General features: G+C 40.2%; 1 protein-coding gene across 1 annotated transcript in view; it reads right to left on the bottom strand.

Annotated features, from left to right (window-relative positions):
- The window catches only part of XPR1 (xenotropic and polytropic retrovirus receptor 1), a 103,301-nt gene that overhangs the window by 77,434 nt on the left and 847 nt on the right, over positions 1-25,020 (bottom strand). The window contains exon 2 of the mRNA XM_028732418.2: positions 14,207-14,258. Within this exon, the coding sequence (XP_028588251.1) occupies positions 14,207-14,258 (52 nt within the window). The remainder of the gene's footprint in view (positions 1-14,206; positions 14,259-25,020) is intronic.

Here is a 25,020-nt window from a genome sequence, read left to right as displayed (position 1 = left end):
TTTGATTTGGAATTTTAGCAGCTACTTTGCAAGCTAAATGAAGGGGTTTTCTGAAGTAGTTTACACTGAGCAGGTGAGTTATAATTAAGAGTAAGCTGCCTTTTCTTTACTTCAGATTAAACAACAAAAAAGGATGGCTAAACATGGAAGTAGTGACTTATGTGAAATATTCATTTTTCCAAATTATTTTTAATCACAGCAACCCCAAATCTAATCAGCTTCTTTCACTTGTGTTGAACTCATCTACTCCCAAATGCCTATAAAAATAGATTATACAGCATTGTGCAAATTCACACACACAGGAAAAAGCTCCTTTCTGCTGTGTGCAGAAGCTTTCCAAAGAGTTTCTTACTCCTCACTCAATCCATGCTGGAACCTTCTGCATCTTCATCTTGATAACAGCCATCAACATACACTGCTATTTTCACATGCAAAGCAGTAGAGTCAGCAAAGAGGCTGTTAGCAAGCAAGTCCTGTTAAGTACAGAAGTGGTAAGGTTGCCACATGGGCACTAAGAGAGATGCCACTAACATACAGGAAGGACTCTGCTCCAATACTATGCTCGCAGAACTGCAGAAATATTTCATATAGTTCCACTAGTTGAGAGCGACATTTTTTAGGCCTCAACCTTATAGAGTGGTACCTCTGGATACAAACGGGATCCATTCCGGAGCCCCATCTGCATCCTGAGTAGAACGTAACACGCTTCTGCGTGGACTGCATTTCGCCGCTTCCGTGCATGCACATGACGTCATTTTGAGCGTCTGCGCAGGCGTGAGTGGCGAAACCCGGAAGTAACACACTCCGTTACTTCCGGGTCACCGCGGAGCGCAACCCAAAAATGCTTAACCTGAAGCTACTTCAACCCGAGGTAAATATTTTTAAAAACATCAGCATCAAATGAGCTAATATTTGCATGTTGCCTAGTGAACACCCATCTATCAGGAAAGAAGAAGGCAGAAATATAGGGACAATTCTCTATCATTGCCCTAATGATGTTTTGAAAATTAAGACTTCTCATTGAGTAAGCAATCTTAAGTACTGGTTACAGCATCTGCAAAAATTGAAGCTCTAACAACAAAGACTGATGTTAACACATCAGAGAGATCTGCTACATGCGCTCACTGCAGAAATTCCCAGACTACATGAACCCCTTCCTGTTAAAATGAATTAGCAGTAGCTACCCTGCCTGTTTCAAACAACTAATGCCTCTCATTTCATTATCTGTACTCTCCATGCATAATACAACAGCCACTGGTTCTATGTTGTACAATCGCTTAACTGCTCAAATGATTATTTCAGTATGTGACATTCTTACTGATCAAGCAACTTCAATTTATATCTCTATGGTGCAGAAAGAGAGCACACAGATGCTAGCAATATGTTGGCTGACGGACATGTGAAGCAGAATTTTTCAGACCTCTACTCTTTTTAAAACAAATACAGTCTCTACTCTTTTTAAAACAAATGCTGTCTCTGATTTGTATTTTACATCAGTGTTTACCATTAAAATTGTCCCATTGATAGCCCGACCAGAGGGGCTAAAGCGTTTCAGAAGCAAAAATGGAGTAATTAATGCCATGAAGGCACAAATGAATAAATATAACACGTTTACACCTGCATCAACAGGTTGCCAGACTGACAGAATTACTGCCTACCATCTGCATATCTGCACCCCTTTCTTAGTTATTAAGAACAAGGATGTTTTAGATGGGCGTTGGCCTGGTTGCCAACACCTTACTAAGCTAAACCATGGTGGCTTAGTGAGAGTGCACAAGCTCCTGGGGAGGAGATTGGAGCCACTTCATTACTACTCAGTTTTTACTGCTGCGCTGAGCTCAGTTACTGCATGGCTTGATATGTTGTCTGACCCCAAGCGCATGGTTTCGCTTTCTCCGGACTAAGAATGGTTTGTTCTTGGTTTACAGCTTGTCCAGGAGAGCCACATGGCAACACCAGAAAGGAGGCCTGGGTGCAACCTGAAACCTGCATAGCATCTAAAGCTGTCTCTTTTGAATGGCTGCTGTATCCTTCAGTAATCATGACTCTTACCAGATGCAGGCACAGAGGAGTTTTATCTCAGGTCAACTTTTTCTGTGTGCCCCCCACCCCCTTGATTACTGTATTGAATGAGGAGATCTAGAAAACTCAAAAGTATTCGAACTATTTTGTGACACTTTGGCTGGCCAAATAAAGCTATTGCCCTAATACATATGTTTTCTTATGGGTCAACACAACTACCTTTCCTTTTCCTGTAGCAGAGATTCATCCACCTGGCAAGGTGTTAATACAGGAACATGGACTATCAGGTGGAATATAATTTTTGAATAAACAGCATCCCGGACATTTTGAAAGAAATGCTAAACCTGCTTCTTCTCTTATGAAGAATTTTTGGTATATAAACTTGATATACCAAGTATTTGGCGGTTCAAATCCCCACGACGGGGTGAGCTCCCGTTGCTTGGTCCCAGCTCCTGCCAACCTAGCAGTTGGCACGTCAAAGTGCAAGTAGATAAATAGGTACCGCTCAGACGGGAAGGTAAACGGCGTTTCCGTGCGCTGCTCTGGTTCTCCAGAAGTGGCTTAGTCATGCTGGCCACATGACCCGGAAGCTGTACACCAGCTCCCTCGGCCTGAAAGCGAGATGAGCCGCAACCCCATAGTCGCCTTTGACTGGAATTAACCATCATAGGGTCCTTTACCTTTACCTATATAAACCTCACATTATCGAAAATGAAACTCCTGTATCTGTACAAATTTCAAGTGGATTCCATCTATTTATGCCCCTTCTAAGCAGAAGCATTTAGTATCTTACTTCTCTCACACACAAGGTGTATAAAAATGATCCCTATAAAGAAAAGATACTCATAAATGAGGATGGAAAGGTACATAACCCTTTAACTGAACTGCTGTTCTCCCATTACAACAAAAACACTTTATATTAAGCTCAAAATTCCATGCCAAACATACAGAAACATAACACTATTATTTCAAATCCCAAACACTTTTAATTACATAGTAACTACTATAACAAAGCTTAAGTACAGTCTAAATCACTCTCCAATAATGAATTGTTTGTATTATTTAGATAAGAATCACAGGGCATTGACATTTCATAGGCTGAGGCATCAACAATAAGGGGGGAAAGACATAACAAAAGGAAAAACTAAGCTGATCTCTGTCAACATGTTAAAAGTGAAAGCAAGTTAACTAGCTAACTAATATTTTTGTATAAACATAAATTTCTGTATTAAAGATATTAGGTAAAGGGACCCCTGACAGTTAAGTCCAGTCACGGACGACTCTGGGGTTGCGGCACTCATCTCGCTTTATTGGCTGAGGGAGCTGGTGTACAGCTTCCGGGTCATGTGGCCAGCATGACTAAGCCACTTCTGGAGAACCAGAGCAGCGCACGGAAACGCCGTTTACCTTCCCGTCTGAGCGGTACCTATTTATCTACTTGCACTTTGACGTGCCAACTGCTAGGTTGGCAGGAGCTGGGACCAAGCAACGGGAGCTCACCCCGTCGTGGGGATTTGAACCGCCGACCTTCTGATCGGCAAGCCCTGGGCTCAGTGGTTTAACCCACAGCACCACCCGCGTCCCTATTTAAAGACATTAGTCTGATTCTAATTAAGGTGAGAGTTTATTCATTCTCGGACTCCAAAGCTCACTTAACAATTCTTCATTTTTACAAATAGTTTTCAGTGACGTTCCAAGCAGCTTTAGATTTCACCCTTTGTAAACTGCAAAAGAAATTAATTTCCAAGTACACCAATGCAATCTACTCAAGTTTTTGATCCTAAATAACAAACCAAATGGACTAGTTGGTTTCCTATTTGCCCATACCCATCACCCCCAGTTTTACATCAATATACAGATTCTCAGTGCCTGAAAGACTGAGATAAGCAACCAGTTACAAGTAAATATCTTCACCAATGCAACATATCTGAAGCTCTTTGAAAATAAAAAGGAGCATGGTATTAAGGGAAGCACTGCCCCCTCTCTTTGAATTCTGCTGACTGGAAGCTGCCTAGGCAGATAACAGCTGACATGTCAGAGGATGAACAAGTTATTTAAGTTTTGGAAGCTGGAGCTGTCTGAAGTTTTGCAGACAATTTCCCCACAGGTTGGACGAAAAAAACAAAAAGTGACCCCAACAGCTTATTTAGCAGTTTAAGTTTTCGAAATGCTATCCAAACACTCTGCTCATAATGGTTCCATAACAAGACTACCAGCCTGGATCAGGAGCCTGGTAAGCGAAAAGGCACAAGGGCTACCACCGTTTTACATTCTGGCTTATAGTAAACAGTGTTAAACTTAACTGCTATTAACATCAGTGACAACCACCGTTAAAGAGAAAATTTGTTTCAGAAAATGGAAATAACTATCCTCCCAAAAGTATCTGGGAATTTGCTTTGCAGGGCATTGACATTACATCTCCTAGTCCAAGGTATATGGGAAGACTCATTCACCCACATTGACTCAAGTAGGACAATGTCACTTGTACACTGTTTGAACAACAAAGTTCTTTTTAGCATGTGGTAATGTCTTCTACTGCACAATACATATTGGCTATTTGGGGGAATCAATTAAGTAAAACAATTCTCACAATCTATTAATTTCATTCCAAGAAGCTTAAAAGACAGTAATGCATAGAATAGCATCAGGTGAGTTTGCAAACTTTATCCAGGATTTGCATAATATAAGATTCACACTGACTTTTACCTGCATTGAAACTTTGAAGTGCACATTTTAAATGTGGAGGGGAGTTTCAGCAAGGAACTGCATTAGATTATTCAGGAAGTGTACAAGCCTGTGGCGAATTAAGATGTATTCTCTACATTAATCCAGGAGCTGCAGTTCAGATAAATTCATACTGAAATCTACAAGGTTCAAATTCCTAAAGCATGTCTAACTAGAATTGATGTCTCTTAGCCATGATCTATACTGTACTAGCTCTCAGTAGTAGCAGATTATTACTATTACCTTGGGCTATTTCATTTAAAACACCATCCATAGAAAAATATTCTGCCATTTTACTATGGATTTTAGTACAATCCACCTGATGATTCATTATCTCATTTTGCTACAATACTTGTAACATCATTTTACTGCTTTACCTTTAGGATAAATGTTGACCTTCTAATTCATATGTTTATTTCAGCATTTGTTTTAGCTTTGAATGCAATGAGACTAGCAAGCTCAAGTGAACACAAAGGAACTTACTGTGGTGTAAGTGAAGATTATCTTTACAACTGACTGCAAATATTCCACATTATTCTGTTTACACTGTTTACCCACGGCAGGGATTGTAATCCTTCATGAACATTTTTCATATAGCAGGAGAAGGGAACGTAAACATTTACAGAGATGATAAAAAATATCAACACAACAGATGGCAAAGATCATAAGGAAACTGGTACAACAAGAGAGCCAAGTTTTTGCCTTGCATTCTCTGGAACTAAGATGTCAACTGATCTTCACCAATTTAATGTTTGTTACCCTCTCAGATCCCCATCTCCCCATCCCCATCAGACTATTTACTTTAGGTGGTCAGTGAATCAACCTCTGAAGCAAATGTTTTAGGATTATAGTTTTAGGGGAAACTGCACAGTAGCCTTTTGGTATTGGCTAATGGTTAACCAAAAGATTATATTGTTCTTAACCAGGAAAACCACCACAAGCTAGCCTACCGGTCAACCTTTAGCTCAAGTAGTGTAATGGGTTTTTTTAGACACAAACTTAAAAGATACATGAATATAAGATGTAAGATTACATTGGGCAGTATCCAACTAACTCATTACATCAGTGCAAGGATTTTTGCTTGCCCAACAGAACTCCACTCCCTGTTCTCTCCCCCTGTGCTCCCCAAATCTGTTCCAGATGGCTGGGGGTAAACTCTCAAATCAGACTTAGGGACTTGTATTGTGATTAGCTTTGAAATCAGATTTTGAGAAGAAGCACTTCTTGCAAATAAAATTTCAAACCCCAAAAAACCAAAAGCCTTTAATCAGAATCAGAAATCTTGAATCAGCAACTCATTTCACAGCTGGGTTGCAGTAGTCTCTGCTTTTATGGCTCCAGGAAATAAATCCCATGTCTAATCAATGCTTTTTACTAGTATTTGCAATTGGGCAAGTCTTAGCAGAGATTAGCACCCCTTTCAATATTAAGTACATTTTAGCACATAGATGTGCTAATGCATGTCTTCTACAGATCACCACTAAAACTGAGCTTTTGCAGCAATCTGTTAAGAGGCATTTAAAGCAGGCAACAAGAACCAAAAAATTACATACGTTGTCTTATCTCCATGAGGTGTTGTTCATATTTAATGGCAAACAAAACTACAAATTTTAACAATGAAGCAAGTCACTATTGGGTACACCAGCTGTGGATCATCACCATATGCACAAGATAATGGAAATATGAAACTGACATCAAAACCAGGAAAAAAATCAGCACTTGGGCTTCTCAGTATGGACTGCAGCTATAATCCAGACTCTTGGCAGGCTGCAACTATGTGCAGACAAGCTAAACCCGGCAACCTCTTATTTAATTCTCTCTCATTTATCCTTCACAATGTGAAGGGGACATAAGGACAGGTACCCGTGTGGCTTATCACTTCATGAATGATTAGTTACATGAGTGTGAGACCAGCAGTATTCAAACACTGTGGCAGCAAACCTACTGTTCATGTGAATATGCTACAGTGCAACACACACCACTGGGAGTAGGATTCCAAGTCTATCCTATGCTGCTATAGCATATTTAACAATAGCTAGCACAGATTACACACAGGCCTCTTAAAAACCTCTCTTCTCAACTCAAACAGTTGGGAAATTAATATGATTTAATTTATAGCAATACTTTCTGTCCAGGTCAGTTTCTGCCTTTGCTCCTAAACTTTTGAAAGACTACTGAGAGACTTTACTTTTGAAAGACTATTGTGAGGCTCTCCTTAGACATCTGTTTTGAACACACGGCTTGACGGTCCTCGCTACCACTCTGTTATATTGTACATATGAACTTTGATTGGCTTACTCCTATAATTTGAATGATATCATTATTCTATTATGTATTTTCTACTATTACCCTACGTGTTGTGTTTGTATTGTTGTGATTTGCTCCTAAGGACCTGAGAGTGAGTGTGAGTGTGTGTGTAGGGAGAATCAGGGCTCACAACAGGGCTCTGAATGGGGTCAGAGGGGTTTTGGATGTCCCAGGTAAGGCATCCCTGAATGGGGTTCTTAAGACTAGTTTTGGACTCCTGCAAGTCCTTCACGGTTTTCAGTCAGAGTGGGGGTCTCTACAAGGCCCCAAGCCTCTTTCTCTAAAGAGGTCTCTCCAGGGTCAATGTTGGATAGATCCTAATTGCTACATGCCTGATAGTTCATGGATTGTTTTTCATTTGCAACCAATCCATATTTACCCCTAATGGCCAATGTAGAACTGTTAGCAGACCTGAACCAACTATGAGGTTGTCCAATGCTTTTTTTTATATACCACTGTGGACCACTGGCCTGATCCAGCAGGCTTTTCTTATGTTCTTAAAGAAGCAGTGGTAGCCTATGAGGGGTATAGGGCCCAAGCAGGTAAGAACTTTAAGATTAACAAAACGTATCTCTTGGATAGTTCCATTCATGTGCAGTATTTCAATGGCAAAAGCCTTCTTGATGGCTGTCCAACAACAAGGGGCAATTTGCCTTCTAGCGCAGCAGGTCCTCCAGATACACAAGTCAGTTCTTCAATATGGAACCCACTTTTAATTTTGGACCATATATCAGTCTGCCTCTCTATGGTAACAAGATGCAAAGATAAAGGAAGATAGATAGTAATTGTGTAGGAGGGGAAATCAATATATAGCTTCTCATACAGGGCTGGTTGAGGAAAAACTGTATTTCCTAAAGTTCTAATGAGGATTGCATTACCAGAACTGTATGCTCATGATTATGCTCTGCTTGAAATCATATAATGAACTTAGCCCCCCTGCCAAGTATCTGATAACACTATGCAATTATAATTAGTCCATTGTTTTACTTCAGGCTATTAGTCTTCCATGGGGGACGTAGGTGGCACTGTGGTCTAAACCACTGAGCCTCTTGGGCTTCCCAGTCATAAGGTTGGCAGTTCAAATCTGCACAACGGCGTGAGCTCCGCCCAAAAGGGCTCCTTTCTCGCTGCTCGTCCCTCTGCCTCTGTCTCTCGCAAGAGCAGGCATAGGAGCCTGGTTGGGAGAGGCACAGTGCAGCGCAGTGCGAGAGGCGGGCGGCGGCAGGACTAGCAGCGAGAAAGGGCTCCTTTCTTGCCACTCGTCCCTCCGCCGCCCGCCTCACTCGAGTATAAGCCGAGGGCGGCTTTTTCAGCATAAAAAATATGCTGAAAAGCTCGGCTTATACTCCAGTATATATGGTAACTTGAATATTTTATTCAGCTGTCAAGAAGAAACACAAGCGATGCAAGGGATTGAGCTCCTCTCCCCTTACACCAATTTGTCAAGCAATTGTCCCCGACATTACCACTTGTGAAGCTAGCATCCAGTTTTACTCTGTACCCTTCAGATTTGGGTACTTGATATTGATCCAATTTCATCTTCCGATCTTTATATAAACTAAATTGCTAAAGTTCGAAAAGAAGAAGAAAAATCCACAATCAGTATTCTGTTGACTGCAGAGAATGCACCAGCTGTTAGGCACAATAAAAATATCAGATGTTGCAACATCTGTCAGGATCTAGTAGAACACAGAGGAGCAAGCAATGTCAGTTGCTGGGTATGATGAGCGCGCATCTTAGAAGTTAGGCCAATACTCAGCCCCCCCTCTTCCAGCTGCTGTGGGCCGGTAGCTCTTGATGCTCTTTCAAAATAGCTTCTCTCGAGGAAGTGGACCCCAACAAATATCAACTGGGCAACAATGGCTATCTTCATCCCAAGGGGTCCTATAGCAATTAGTTCTTGATGAGCACTGGAACATTTTAATGGTAGTTGACTGCACCATTGTTAACTACTCAAAACCTATAAAGTGTCTGAATGTTTCTAAGCCTGTACAATATTAAGAGGTAAGACACTGTCTATCCACTGGTGCCTAAAGGTCTTTATTGCTCTTTTCTAATTTAATTGTGTCCTGCACACCCATCTAAACAATGGATAAATTTAATGCATAAGTATTCTTTGCTAAATTAATATGGCCATCGCTAAATCTTTAATCTTCAACCAAAAGATGGGCAGCAACAGGAAGCCAAATATTTTACTTATACTGTGTATGCATCCTTGTTTACCTTTGAAATACCTTAGAAATTTAATCACAAAAACAGCTATCCAGACGCTCTGCTTGGCACCGCATGGTGAAAGCTTTAAACAGATTAACAAAATGAAACTGGCACTGCTGTCATGGACAGCATCAAAGGAGAGTAAGTTTTTTTTATTAAATTGTTATAAGAAGCTTTTGTTTCACAGGATGTTGGTAAGAAGGAACCGTATCTGGCCAAACAAAATTATATTTCAAGACCATTTTGTCTTCTTCTCAACCTCCACCATCCAACCAGTTACAGCAAATCATTTTTTTTTCCAAATTCTGAAGAAATTAAAGTGACAGGATTGTGCTGTTACAGCAAAGGAATTCATACCTTATTAACGAAGTACTAAATGCAAACAAACCATAGCAACTATTCATAGGAAGATGGCAAAACTTGGTGATATGGTCATTTAAAAGTTATTTAAACTTTACTTTAGAAACAAACATTTAAAAGAAATATTTTTTTTTAATTAGAATGTAAAAGTGTTAGTGTACACTAAAGTTACTAATAAATAGCAAAAATACATAAATTATTATAGTTACAACACAGTTCAGGAACCATATCAATAAACATGTGGCAGAGGTGGTTATTGGTTTGTTTTTGGCTGTCTTGTATACCAACCCTTAAAATTATAAATTTACTGAATATGGTCATTTCTATAATCATCTACCTCTGCCTGTAAATTAACAAATTTTGCTACAATGCATGTAGCACTATGTTCTGGGGGTTCTTCCAACCCTCCAGAGCGGATTTAAGGGGCATGTGAGGAGAGGAGAGGAGGGTGAGAAGAAAATCCAATGTACAGTCAAAAGCACTTACACTAGGAGAACCGTTTAGTTGGACACTGTCCATGACTCATCTGTTCTCAATGGAAAGCTACAAGTTAGTTCTATTCAAGTTCTAACCAGTAGGAAGATTCACACATGAAGTTAACATTGATTCAAAGGTGGTGAATCTTGAACCTGCTGCCATTTCAATTATATTCAGCAAAGACATTGTTGTTCATGTAAGATTTATGTACTAGTATGAGAGGGGTGGAACTCACAATGATAATCTGCAGACCATGGTTCAAATAAACCATGACTAAGTATGTGCGAACTACGCCACAATTTGCAGCACAAACTATGGTTTTTCCAAGAAGCCAGAAGTCATTCAGAAAATCACAGGGCATAAGGGGAAGAGAACATTCAAACGGTAAGCTGTTTGTTCACATAAACAGGCCGGGAAGCAGTGCCAGTCTTAGACATTTCTGCATCTAAAACAAAAACTCAGTTTAATGGCACACAAATGCAGGCTGAAGATAGGAAAATGGCCATTCTCAAATCTGCTTCCTGAAGGAAGTGCTTCATGCTCCTGCACAGAGAAATCTCTGAAAAAGCTTGCCACAAAAGTGCAGAATTACCACTCACGTTTTCTCATTACCTGCATACCATCACAATCAAAGCGAACAGTATGCTTAGTTCCCAGGATTTTTAACTGAAGGGGGATTGAAATCACAAGAAGATGACAGCATTTGTTCTAATCAATCAAAAAACAAACCTAAGAAGAATCCATCACACTTCAGTCTGCTTAAGGTCATCCAAATCAGCAGTGTTGCAATTAACTTGCCTACTAATCACAGGCAACAAGGAATTCCATCCAAACAAGTAGACAGGCTGGTAGATGAGGAACCCAGTCCTCCTCTGCCAGCCCACTTGGTAGAATTAAAAAAAAAAAAAAAACCTAGCTTGTTAGGAGACCAACATCCTGCATTTTCATGCTGCCATGAAGGTAAAGAAACCAGGGCTTATATATTTTTTTAAAAAAACAACCTGCCAGCTAATCACTTTTGTAGGCGTATTTACAAGCGTGCTTTAACATTCTACCTCCAAGTTAAGAGCACACTGCAAGCAATTTTTTTTTTAAAAAAAAGCTTTTGCTAATGGAAACGGTGGCAACTCAGACAACATGTATACGTATCACTGACTTCTCTTCCCAGTACAGTCATCTCATATACTTTTTATAGACAATTTCCTTTGTCTTCGTCTCATTCCCTCCATTGCCCCACTCCTTCTGGTTGTCTGGGGGCATATTTACATACTGTTTCTTTGAGTCAGTCTCTTCTGGGGCTAGTCATTCACATTTAATCATCAAGATCTTTTAACTGCAAGGGGGAAATATCTGCTTAATGCAAACAATTATGCATGAAGGAACAGAAAAAATACCAAGCATAATCAAAATTGTTGTTTATATGGACTACAAAGAGAATGCTGTCAGATGTGCTGGTTCTGGTCGCAAAACCCAAAGGACAGTGAGTTATCTCTCCCACCCTTAATGCCAATTTTAAAACATTCAGCATGAACTCTTTAGAACAAAGATCCTTGGAAAATATCAAGTGTGGACCCTGGCCATTCAGGCACATAATCAGAATGAATAATTTACAGACATTTCACTTCACTGCCACAGAAAAGAGCTGAATTCCAAGAAGCTTGGGGAGTTAAACGCATATCTGCTAACCAAGTAAAGAGAATCAGTCAGTGTCCAGTAACCAGTCTTTCTTAGGGGCAAAAATACAATTTGCTCTGCACTAATGAGATTCCATTCCTTTGTTGTAACACTTCCCACTGACCCCTAACCCTTCTCTTGACCCAAGGCAATAAACACTGCCACACACTTTTTTTGAAGTTCGTTCCCAAAGGAAAGCCACTACACTCATTTAAGTCATATGTTGACTTTATAAAACAAAAATAGTCAGGCATTCTAAGAAGACGAAGCTGGGAAGAGCCATGGGACACCAGCAAGTTTTCAAGCTTCAAATAAGTACCTCTGAATCTATGTTCATCTGCTATGGGCATCAGAGGCCATATGGGATGTTAGGTAGTCAACATGTGGAGGTAAATTGTAGTAGTTTGATGATATAAAAACAAAAAAAGTTTAGGAAAGTTAAGCTACTTTTGTATCTCTTTACCTTCTTTTTCTTTAAAACAAAATCATGTTTGATTTCTTTCATATCCTTGTTGACAGCATCACCTGACTGCTACAAAAGTGATCGAGCAGAAGGATGTCATGAATTCAACTGGTTATGCCCAAAGGATTTCTTGCAGAAAGTTGTGTGTGGTCAACTAACAATGTGTGCAACACCTTATTACAGGAAACACTTGTGCCTTATTGTATGAAAAACCTTTCTGTTTCTCATAGCTCCTGGGACAATGAAAGAAGAATTATACCACCTGCATAAAGCAGCACTGGAATTTTTTGACCACCAATTTGCAGCAAGAGAAACAAAAGAGATTAAACAATTGCAGAGTCAAAAGATAGCTTTGAATTTTAACACCAGTATTAGAGCAGAGCTGGGGAGGGGAGAGCAGTAGTTTATCTAATCAAGTAACTCCTAGTTTTTCACACAAATAAAGACGGCCAACGGAGGAAGATGCAATTGAGAGATGAGCCCTGCTACTGAGATAAACAAATGTTCCTAAAGACTGAAACTAAAACATTAGATGTCCAGTCAGATGCAGCATTTGGTGAATCCATAGCCAGCACAGAGAGCAACGGCAGGGAAAAAACTATCATTTTTATTTTCCGGGGGGGGGGGCACCACAAGACACCAGGTTAGGTGCATCACCATCAGATTTATTGTTCCCTTTGTTCAAATAACTGCAGTTCTATTTCTGGAAGAGCAAAACTCATTGTGACTGCCCTTTAACAGAAAGAGTTTAGAACAGCAGATCATGCTGCTTAGAGCTTTAAAATGCAATACTCCGTTTGCCACTGACTAACCCAGTGACACTGGACAGTGCTTAAGTTCTATTTAGCAATGTTACCGACAACTCACTGCCCCTTTAATATACTGAATGAAGATGGCAGGTTTTAATTTGGGGGGGGGCAGGGAATCACTTTGAAGAGGAAAGTCTGTAATTTACAAGTTTAGCAGGTGTGTTCCCAGAAAAACGGGGGGTATTTTACCCTCATACACCTCTCTGGGGTGGAGTTCCAGGAGCCGGATAGAGCAATCTTGAGGTCCATATTCTGCCCCCAAACCAGAGGTTATCCAACCCTGATCTACAGATACACCTAATGGCTCATTCCATTTTGGAAATTTTCCAATTGGCTGTTAGAATGCATTTTTAAAAACAGTTTATTCACCATATGGTTACCTATCTCATTTTGCTGCATAATACGGAGATTGAGAGCTTTGACTCTTTGCTTGCAACAAATTACAGATGGCACAGGCTACATCAAAAGAATGTTTTCCATTAGCAGTCTTCAACCTTTTTAGACCCAGAAGCATCTTTAACCCAAACATGCATTTGGGGCTCCATTTCTTTTTATTTATTCATTTGCATGGTCATAGTGGTGCTTTTGCAACCCACTTTAAATTAAGCCACAACACAGAGTATCTTTGGTTACTGGAATGGGGGTGCCAAAATTAATCTTGTGCTATCTCATAATTTGGGATTTTTTTATTATTATTTTTTTGGAGGGAGGAATTAAGGGACTACACTCATTCTATCAAAATAGAAATCCTAGGCTTTCTGATAATTGCAGAGTGGCTAGAAGCATGCCCGGGTTGTGAAACATCTAACAGCATATCTAATACACTTCCAAATGAAAATAGGAGAAGTTTTCCTGGAATGTTTTGACTACTATTCAGTGATCACACAGAGCTCTAACTACCTCCCTTTCTTCATTTTTACTCTTGGCAACTCTCCCCCCCCCCCCCACTTTTTCCCTATGCAAATGAGCAATAACCAGACTGAATTGGATTTTGAAAACAAAACAGGAAGATGATAGAAATTTTAAGATTATGCAAGAACACAGATGTACTTTAGCCTCTGACTTATTATGCAGCCACTTTGAAACAGCTTTGTTCAAAAATGTGATGTATGGGGGCTCCAATTCCAAATGCTAAGGGAAGAATTGGCTCACTTACCTTCTATAGAAGGGGCCTGGTCCTGAGCAGCATACAGCATCTCCTTGAAAGCCTGCCCAAAAAAAAAAGGGGGGGGGAGAGTTAAATCTGTACGCACAAACACATTCAATCACTTTGATCAATCTATCTAAAATCAAGTAGCAATGAAAGTCCTTTTATGCCTCCAGGCTGACATGGAATGTGAACTTTTATTTCATGTCACTTTTTTGTAGTATCAAAAATTAAATAAATACCGCACATTTACCAAAAACATGTAGTACAGGCAACAACTTGCTGCATAAACTTATAGAGCAAGGAAGCTGCTAGGCTTCTAAGATTCTCCATTTTCTAAGTAGTGTTATTCAAGTAAGTGTTTAACAGATTGCCTCAGGATTAGTTGGAATATAGCAAAAGGGGATTATCTCAGATTATATTAGCATTATGCAGCACTGCAATAATGTAGCTTTTGAACAGAAAGTCAAGATATTATTATTAAAATCAGTAAGGTCACTTATTTCCTGGCAGAATTTCATCATGTTACAATAGAGATCAATTCAATCCAGTTTACAAGACAACTGTGCTGCAGTCATGTCTTTCATAGCTGAGCTATTTGGTTAAAGTCCAGGCTTTCTAATTACAACACAGTGTTGTTTTTGCAAAGCTTACAGTTTGTCTATTGCTCCCCAGGATGCAACAACTGCATGCAAGGAAAGCAGATCCCGTGCATGCTTAGTGCTCAACAAGCTTGGCTTTGGGCTTTTCCAGAAACATGGTACCAACTTTGGGTGTGAAGCCTCAAGATGATCAGAGGTGCCTGCATTAAAAGTAAGGCTAACCTACGTAAACATTAGCTTTTAAATCATATGCAACCTAGATCCTGAATAGCTGAGGTCTTATTGCCATAATCTGTTTAACATGTAAAATTCGGTATGCCCTTTAACTTCTTCACTGTACTCAGACATTCAACATAAACTAAGAAACACACACACACAAACCCATCATTTAAAAAAAGATTACGTCTCAGAATGATTATGTTTATTGACAGCCCAATGTATTTCAGCCAAAAGGGCTTTCTATGAAAGGCAGACAATATACACATGTATAAAATTTATGCGTTATTTATTGGGCAAGCTTGAAAACGTCAAAGTTTTTAGCTTTGTTTACTAAATACAAATAAAATTAAATATTAAAAAATAGGTCAGGTGTGGGGGACCCTTCCTAGCCAGCAGGTGGGTGCTTAAGTTCCATAACCTATGTAGGCCATTCTGACAGTTCAGCAGAGCTTCCTATCACCTATATCACCATGACTTTAGCTGATACAGTTTGAAACCACACAGGACTTTGAAAACATGATAACCAAGTGACTGATGGTGCCTGCAAACCCCATTTTCAGCAGGGAGCCGAAAGAAGAAAAATAACCAGCACATTTTATCCCCAATGACAGATTCCCTGCAAAACCTCTGCCACTTTTCTTTTCATGCAAGTTTAGGCTACAACTTCACACAGGTTTAGTGTAGAACAAGCTTGGTGAATTCACTGGGGCTTACTTTTGAGCAAACCTACATAGAACCCATGCTATTCCAGAAGAGGCAGGGTATTCGAGTGCACTGAAGTCTCTTCACAACAATTTAAGCGTGACAGCATTAATTCATATGCAGAACTCAGAAAATTACTAGAAGTACAGCAACTACAACACAATCTACAAATCCTGTTACTTTCTGGTCACCTCCACTTTTTGCCAAACACACAGGCAGTACACTCAATTTCACTGGCTTCTTACAGCAGTATATGCATGTAAAGGAGTGATTGGCAAGCAACAGCTCTGTTATAAAAGTTCCTTTCCTGCCCTCACAACGCCAAAAGGCACAAACTTAGAAGTTTGTTAACTCTTAATACCACATTCCAAAAAGTTCCATTTTCACAGATCTACCCTTCCAATCTCATGTTGCTCTGCTTGACCCAATGCAGACTTAGGCTTACATGCAATTAAGTCTATCAATTTCAAAAGGCTTAAGCACTCTTAATTCTGCATAGGAAAAATGCCACACATATCACAATAGAGTCATCCGACTCTTTAATCCTGTTTACCTGATTTAAAAGTATATTCATTGTTGCAAAGTTGGCTGCCTTGTCAATATGCCTGCAAAAGTTACTCTTCTGCTAACAACAACAACAACATTTAATTGCATTCCCATGCTGGTTATGGAGGGGGAAAGTTTTTAATGTGTTTTACTGAAGAAAAAGAAACTTTCCTTCCTCCGTGGCTAGCTTTTGAAATCAAGCAGCCTGACATAAAAGCACTGGAAAAGTCCATCCCTCCAACACCTCGCTCACCAGCATGGAATTACTGGTCACCCATATGTACCAGGTGAGTTGTTAAAATAAAAGGCAGGTGTGGCCAACAGAATGGTAATCTAAAAAAGGAACAGTGGGTGATGAAATGGTTGGAACTGCATCAGCTGCAAGTACAGTGGTACCTCAGGTTACAGAGCCTTCAGGTTACAGATGCTTCAGGTTACAGACTCTGCTAACCTCAAAATTGTACCTCGGGTTAAAAACTTTGCTTCAGGGTGAGAACAGAAATCGTGCAGCAGCAGTGCAGTGGCAGGCCCCATTAGCTAAAGTGCTACTTCAGGTTAAGAACGGTTTCAGGTTAAGAACAGACCTCCAGAACGGATTAAGTTCTTAACCAGAGGTACCACTGTATGGTTAAGTCACTGAGTTCCCACCAGGAGGGATAAAAATTGTTAATTCCTTGAACTTTTAAAAATGAGATTAAAAAAACACATTTCAGTTGTCATTGGCATCCCTTTGAGATAACCTGGCTTTAAATGAAATATCAACTTAATGCAAACATGTAAAACTGAACTGATTATATTCGTACAAACAGCTGCTTTCACACTGCTTCTCTTTGTAACACAGTTGGAGAAAACATCCTTGCCTGTCGTCACTGCATATTAACCCATGTGCTTATATTATAGCTGGGCACTGGGAGTCAAGGACTGGCAGGTCGCCATGGGTTTTATCCACTGAGCCATCTGTGTGACTTTCTATGTCTATTATGCTTAGCAACTACCTGATCTCTACAATTGGCTCAGAGTTAGCACTGCATTGTCACTATGTTTCTATCATTATAGCAACCTGAATATTTAGGAATTATTTTAGTCTGTGGATATTTTTTTTTACCCCTTGGTGATTTAAATCAACCAGATTCATGCCACTGAAACTGCTGGAGAATTAGTCTTGATTACTTGTAAACACTGTAGGACTATGGACTTTAGTCTGACAAATCCAACTTTAGAGTCTTTACCTAAACTCTGATCCCAAGAAGTAATGATAGGCCAGAAGCTACAATTAGAGAGACACAAACAGTAGCGGCAAAATAGATATTAAAAACTGCTAACTAAGTATGTGCATTAGATTTGGAAAAAATCCAAAATCAATAACCAAAGCAGGCTGCTCTGAACAGATTCAGGACTTGTCAGAGACAAAACAATTTCTCACTGGTGGCACTTTGGGCATTCAGATTGTGAAGTGCGTCTGCAAAAAGAAACATTGCTCCCTAAGCAAGGGAAGACTCCAGAATGGGGAAAAGAGGAAGGAATAGCTCTTGTGCAACTGACAGGTAGGGCTGGGCAATATATCATCCCAAACTGGTTCAAATTCCGTATCATGAATTTTTGATCTGGCAATATATTGCGAATCACAATGTATGTATGTTTGTGTGCTATGCAAAAATCACAATGTGGGTAAAAACGTGAAGCCAACCAATGCTTCTCTCAATTCCTGCACCAATATTAACTCTGCTGGCTCAGCTCTCCCCTGCCTCCTGCAAGGGGAAGCGAATCACAAGAGCAGCCGCTGGCAAAAATCTCAACGCAGGAAAAACCATGAAGCCAGCCAATCCCTCTCTATAGCTCCATCCTTATTTCAGACATCTTGATATATTGGTATATGGCGATGTTTAGCTGGCGATATATCATGATGCTGAAAACCAGCTATCTCCCAGCCCTACCCATAATAAATTTGTTTTTCCAAATCAGATCGCCTCCAAAGTGCTTGAGACTGGTCTGTTTTCTGAAGCACCCAGTTGGAGTCCAAACAGAATCTTGTGGTTGGTGCACACCCTATCAACTAAAGTTTGTAATTTTGCAAAGTAGATATGAAAAGCCATTTCTTTGTTAAAGAGTAATGAGGGAACAACATCTCTATCTGAAAAGTTTAGCAGATGAACACCATTAAGTTCATTCCCCAAATCAGTTTCCTGATTTATGTATTAACTGCTTCCCAACATTTTATTTCAAGGATAATGCACACACAATCGCACAAAAAGTAACACCAGGAACCAACTGCTTAATTTCCTCACTCGTAGACATGTTATCCCCAATGCTCCACCGCCTCTTTTTCCTTGCCTTACTTTATCAACAGACAGACCTCTAGAGAAATTAAGGAAGGAGAAAAAGGAGAGTTGGAGCTGTAGTCCACAGCATAACAAGATTTTTTTTTATTTAGCACTCCTAGCTTCACACCTTGTAATAGTAATTCACACTGCTAAGCTCCAACTAACATTGCACTTGCATTGCTCATCCTGAGAACTGCACTGATCAGTCACAGAATCACAGAATTTCATAGAATTGTTGGAGTTGGAAAGGCCATCTAGTCCAACCATCTACAATGCAAGACTCTTCTAAAAAGCATATTTAGTATTATTTGACCATTTCCTTACTTACTTACATTTTCTTACTTAACTTATGGAACATGGAGAACATGTTGTACAGAATTATCATCATTATCACAAAAAATCTAGCCTCTAGCCTTTACTTAAGAGAAATTTTGAAATCATTGGCATTATCTGCTATAGGTTTAGAAAATGGGGCTCAAGGCGGGATGTTGCTAATGAGAAATACATTAGTCAAAGCAAAGGACCACCTGCAATCCCTGTTCCTTATCACTTCCTGTTTCCTCACCCTCTACTACTGCTTCACACTCCTCGACAGCAACTCTTGTCAAAATTTGTGGAAAAAATTATCAAGTCTGAAAGATATAGTGTTATCAAGAGGAGTGCAAAGTTCATGAGTTAAGCTGAAGTGCATGAAAAGAGAGAGGGGTGTACACCTCAAAATGGGATAGAAGAAGAAATGGAAACAGCACTTTCCTTTCAAATGGAGAGAACAGAAAAAGTGACAAAATACAGCCTAAGGCATTGGATCAATTAGCACATCATCTGGTTTTTGGACCTCAGCAAGCTAATGCTCAAGAAACTGTCAAGCAAATCCCCTAGGATTGAATTTGCATTCATAGCTACTTAAAAAAAAGTTATCCCACCAGCTGTCTGGACAGGACAAGGCAGTGCAGCAAATATTAGTTGGGATGCTATTTCAATGCTTTAGTGTTTTTCATGTGTCCTTTTGACATTGCAAAATCTACAATGACCCTTCAAAATCAAACAATTTGTCAATTTAGTTAAATTATTGTACAGTCTGGCTTCCTTGTTATTTACACTGTGCAAATTCTACACTTAAATTTTAAATAAAACAGGTACTTAGACATCATACAAATTTTCCATGTTTGACACTATGCATATTTTCACACATATTCGAAGCATTTCCTTTAAAAGCTCAGTACACATCACACCTCAAATTAGTTCTGTAACTCAGATTTAACAAACCAAGCTACAGATTTGGGAAAAAGACACCCTAATTTGGCATTCAGAATTCACCACATAACCTACAGGCATAGAATCAAATACTGATGAGTTCGAATTAAGTGTAGGGGTGGCAATAAAGAGTCAGTATAAAAATTGTAATTTGTGAGAATGAGTTGTCTCCTTTTCAACTCTTCATTCTTAAATCAAAATAAGCCAACGCATTCATGAAACCTTCTGTCTCCTCTTCTACAGACTACTGCCTCCATATGGAGTCAATCAAGATAAATGTCTTTTCTACAATATCATGAAGAAGAGCAGCGTATCAGTCATGTTCTGTTCTAACAAAGTATAGGCTGAGAAAATGAAACATATGTATATGCATAATCTATTGTGTTCATTGATTGCAAAAGTGACTAAATCTACTCCCATCTGATGTGCCAGCAGATTATAGAGCAGGGATCACAAACAGTTAAGAGGTGCAAAGAGCTTCTCTGTGAGCAAGTGTGGCTCTGGCTGATGTAGGTGCCTTTTTCCACAGGACACCTCACGGAGGCCACACCCTCAGAATTTTGTGGTCCTGTTGGTTGTTCTTCCCTTTAAGAAGTGGCAGCCATTATGCTACACACACACACCATCAGTCATTTTGAAACTAGCACCCTCAACATTTCCTCAAAATTCCAAAAGTTCCCACTGGCCTCAAAACATTGGTATAGAAAATAATAATTTTGTTAAATGTATGCATCTGCTCTACATTCAGCAATAAAGTATAAAGGATATTTGAAACAAGTCTTTTGTGACACAATTAAGCCATGCCACAATGCAACTCCGATTAATAAAGCCTCAATATGAAGGGCTTGGCTGAAATCCTGCTAAATGTGCTGGGCCAAAACCATACTGGGACAATTCCACAGTCGTCATGGTGGACATCCTGAGCCAAACCGGACAAGACAGCCTTGACAGATATTGAAATCCCTTCAGAACCAAAAGCTGGGGGACAGTGTTCCAGTCACCAGGCATGAGACCATCCATTAGGCACTAGAGTGGGAGTAGACCAGGTATCCAATGCGTGCCCTCCAGATGTTATAGACTATGACTCCCATCATTTCAGGCCACGGGAACTGGCTGATGGGGGTTAAAACAATTAACAGTGCCAAGTAACTAGCCCACTAAAAAAGAATAGTAAAGGTCAAACCCTCCATCATGCCACAGATCCATAACCGGAACTCCCAACTTTTTTAACACTTTAATAACAGACCCAGGTTAGGGAATTGCATGTCTTGAAGCTGCAAGCAAGATGGTTATAAAGTAGATAAAGAACTCAAGCTGAAACTCACAAGGAGTAAACAGTATTAAGAAAAGAACTGGACATTTGTGATAACAACCTTATGAGATGGGGTTTGCAGAGCAGACACTAAACATACTGAGTTTGCTGAAAGCCACTAACAAGTTCATGGCAGAGGCAAAGTCCAAACCAGACAGTTCGCAACTAGTCTTCCAGCCACGGTGCTGTATCAGCTCTCAGGGTGGAAACTCTGTGGCATGTCAGTGTCAATGGCAGGGGTCCAACAACAACATGCTAATAAGATGCTGCCTAGCAGAGCTTTTTCAAATGGTATTGATTTTTAGAACCTGGTCATCCCCCATCTGTTCCTGCAGTGGGCTACTTTGCAGCTAAAATTGTTTGCATCCTCTTCAATACATTCACAAATATTAATATTAATCTGTTCTGGAGGTATCCAGGGCTTAGGTTAGATTAGAATGTGCATGATGATGCAGCACAACCACAGAAAAAATATGGAACTTTGCACTGATTATGAAGCAGCTTCTCTAGAGCTTTAATGTTTAAATCAGCACCTTGTTGCTGACTGAGGTATGTTTGAAGCATGAACATGCAATGCCTGGTGAAGACTCAGTAGCCTGAGGCGGCACTGGCTTGTCTGTTGTAGGCAAGTATCACTTCTATGCCAAGGCATAAACTCCTTGCTCCTTCCCATGACTAATAAAAACAAAAGTATGCAAAAGACCGGAGATGCTAGACAAATTTTGCTTAATGTATAGCAAGTCACAGAAACCAGCTTTCCTTGGAAGAGCAACTGGGTTACGTAAGCATGAATGGGAGTGTAAAACAAGTTGCAGCAGCAGTTTTTTAGCCCATCCTTTCTAGAATTTGATCAGGGCTCCAGGGATAGTCCTTCCTTTTTATCCTAACAACCCTGTGAGATAGGTTAAGCCAAGCATGCACTACCAGCCCAAGTTCTGCCTCTAAGCTTTGCGCTAAATAGGTATTTGAACCCAGTTGTTCATGCTACACTATAACCATAAACTATACCAACACCTTTTTAGGAGGAGCTATGGTTTCATAAACTTGAGGTGACCTGCAAAAGACCTATGTTTAGTTTCTTCTTCCTATGAACAACTTTTGATATAAAACAAGCCTCTAATTTGGGACAGATAGTCCCATTATTTCCACTAGGTAAAGGGACCCCTGACCATCAGGTCCAGTCGCGTACGACTCTGGAGTTGCGGCGCTCATTTTGCTTTATTGGCCGAGGGAGCCAGTGTACAACTTCCGGGTCATGTGGCCAGCGCACAGCTGATTACCTTCCCGCCGGAGTGGTACCTATTTATCTACTTGCACTTTGATGTGCTTTCAAACTGGCACGGCAGGAGCAGGGACCGAGCAATGGGAGCTCACCCCATCGCGGGGATTCGAACCGCCCACCTTCTGATCAGCAAGCCCTGTTAAACCACGGAGCCACCCGCATCCATATTATTTCCACTATGGCCTATCTAATCTGATTTATTTTGTGTGTGTGTGTAAGAACTTCTGAAAAAATTAAATAAAAAATAGCTTTTTCTAAGTTGTCCTTGACAAATAAATAAGGTTATCTGAGTTTTGCTTAAGCTGCAGAATCTGATTGGACATATTAACATGAATAAGGTACAAATAAAGGCATAGTTTGCCTTCAAGATCCTTACAGAATCCATGTCCCCATAAAACTCCAAAGCAGGACCAATTCAACCCTCCTGAAAGTTATTGTCTCCCTGATGCACCCTCTACAAACCTCAACCGTGGTGGGGGTAAACACATGGACATAATGGCATCTGCTGTAACAGCCGGAGTTTATTAAACACTTAACAGAAAAATAGAGTTTTGAAAAATACATGCCATTGTATGTATAATCCCTTCTAATAGTAGCACTGTTATGAATGTGCCAAACCTATTTAGTCTCAACATTGAAGTAGCAATATTCTTCATTACTTCATTTTTAGGAGGAGCTATTGGAAAACTATATTAACGCATTTTGCTCAGTGTCTACAGGACTGAATATAATTCCAAGCTGTTGCATGCAGAGAACTGACAGTGGTGCTGAAAAGCTACTTATGCATTAGGCAAAAGTCAACTGACTGAGGATTTCAGGCCATCTAAAAGACCATTTGAAATAAAGTTCTCACAGCCCTTGAGCTGCTTTTCACACTTACGGAGACTACATCAAATAAAAAGGTCTCTCTTCCTTGTTTACTTGTAGGGGTGAATGCAATCTGTATGTTTTCCTACTAATTTCTCCATACATCTAAATTTGAGATGTTACGCCCAAAGGTTCAGTGCTGTCCTTTGACAAAGATCGCTTTAACAGCCACTTGCCCTTCCTCAAATTCCAATGTCAGTGAAAATCATAGGTTGATTTGGAGACTACATGTACATGGTTATCTTCTTGAGAATCCAAGTGAAAATGACAGGATAGCAGACAATCCAAGGGAATCTAAGCTCTTGCTAAAACCCAAGTCTTTGTATGGCAAACTCACTAAGAACATGCTCTTTAAAGCTTATCAGGCATTTTGTGAAGCTATTATTTTCCCCTAAGCAAAGAAGAAACAAGAACAAATTTCAAAAGGGTAACTAAATAATTACATGTGACCTTTTTTGTATATAAGTCTGGGGGGGGGGGGGGTGAGCTGAAACACCTGACTAAATATGTGGTCAATTCCCTCTTGAAATACTTGCATTCATGCTTATGCTATATTCCTTATACGGACTTGAAGTCAGTACAAACACAAACAATGGAAACTGTAGGAAGAAATGCCCAGATATATTTTCTAAATTCTCGAAAACTGCCTAACCCAAATAAAAGCCACAAAAGACAGAGCAGCTGAGACCCACAAAAACAAGGGATAGCATGAGGGCTCTAGGTGGATACGTACATGCTTGGCTTGTACAGTTGATTACTTTTTGGAGAAAATCCATGCCACAGATACGACAAATGGAAAGGTGTTGCATTATTAGAGAAAGCCTCAAAGGGATAAAACACAATGAATAATCAAAACTGCAACAAAAGGTACTGACAGAAGGAAGATAAAATCTTCAAGGCAAACCATAGGCATTAAAGCCAAACCTCAAAGAAATATGAGGAGTAGAGATGAGAGGGTCCAGAAAAAAGGGGAGGGAGGGTTTCTATTTTTGCAGGCCTTCATGTATCTAGTTTGATGCTATGGGCCTGGCAACCAGTCTCCTTGAACCACTTCCAGGAATCACCACACCCACAAGGGCAGCTCACACTCAGATCCTCACACGCTGCCCTCAAGCCCAACACAGACAAATTCTCAAAATGTGGTTAAGCAACACTAGGCCATTGGTATATAGCAACTCGGGCATCTGATCAAGGACAGTTACAAACAATTGATATGGAAAATTCCAAGTGACAGAATTGGAGGGTATTGATAACCCTGGGATAGGGTGCCACCTAGCTTCTTTCCCAAGCGCTTCCCAGATAACCTTTACAGTTCCTCTCTACCCGCAACCCAGCAATCTTCTATCACAGCACTGATACAGGGGCTTTGCAGCCATAAAAAAAATAATAAAATTCCAGTGGTGGAGGAGACCAGCCTTGCACCCTTCAACAAAGGAGGAGGGAGGCTGCTTGGGCTCCTGCTCCTTCCCCACGGCTAAAAAGGACACGCATATTCATCCCCCCCCCCCCCAAAGCCTCGGTGCCAAGTTTCCCGAAGCGGATTGCCATGGGGGTAATGGGGGAAAAAAGATAGAATATATATATGTGCTTCCAGGAAATCCGTGGAAGAAGAGACCAAATGCAACGAGGCAGGTGAGGAGGTCGAAGCTGCAGCTGCACCACCACCTTGCGCGGCAGCAGCGCCGCAAACTTGGCTGGCGCGCGAGAGATGGGAGGGA

This window comes from Podarcis muralis, chromosome 5 (genome assembly GCF_964188315.1).
Source record: "Podarcis muralis chromosome 5, rPodMur119.hap1.1, whole genome shotgun sequence".
Taxonomy (NCBI): Eukaryota; Metazoa; Chordata; class Lepidosauria; order Squamata; family Lacertidae; genus Podarcis; species Podarcis muralis.
The sequence above is the reverse complement of the archived record's forward strand: the minus strand, read 5'-3'. Positions and strand labels throughout refer to the sequence as shown.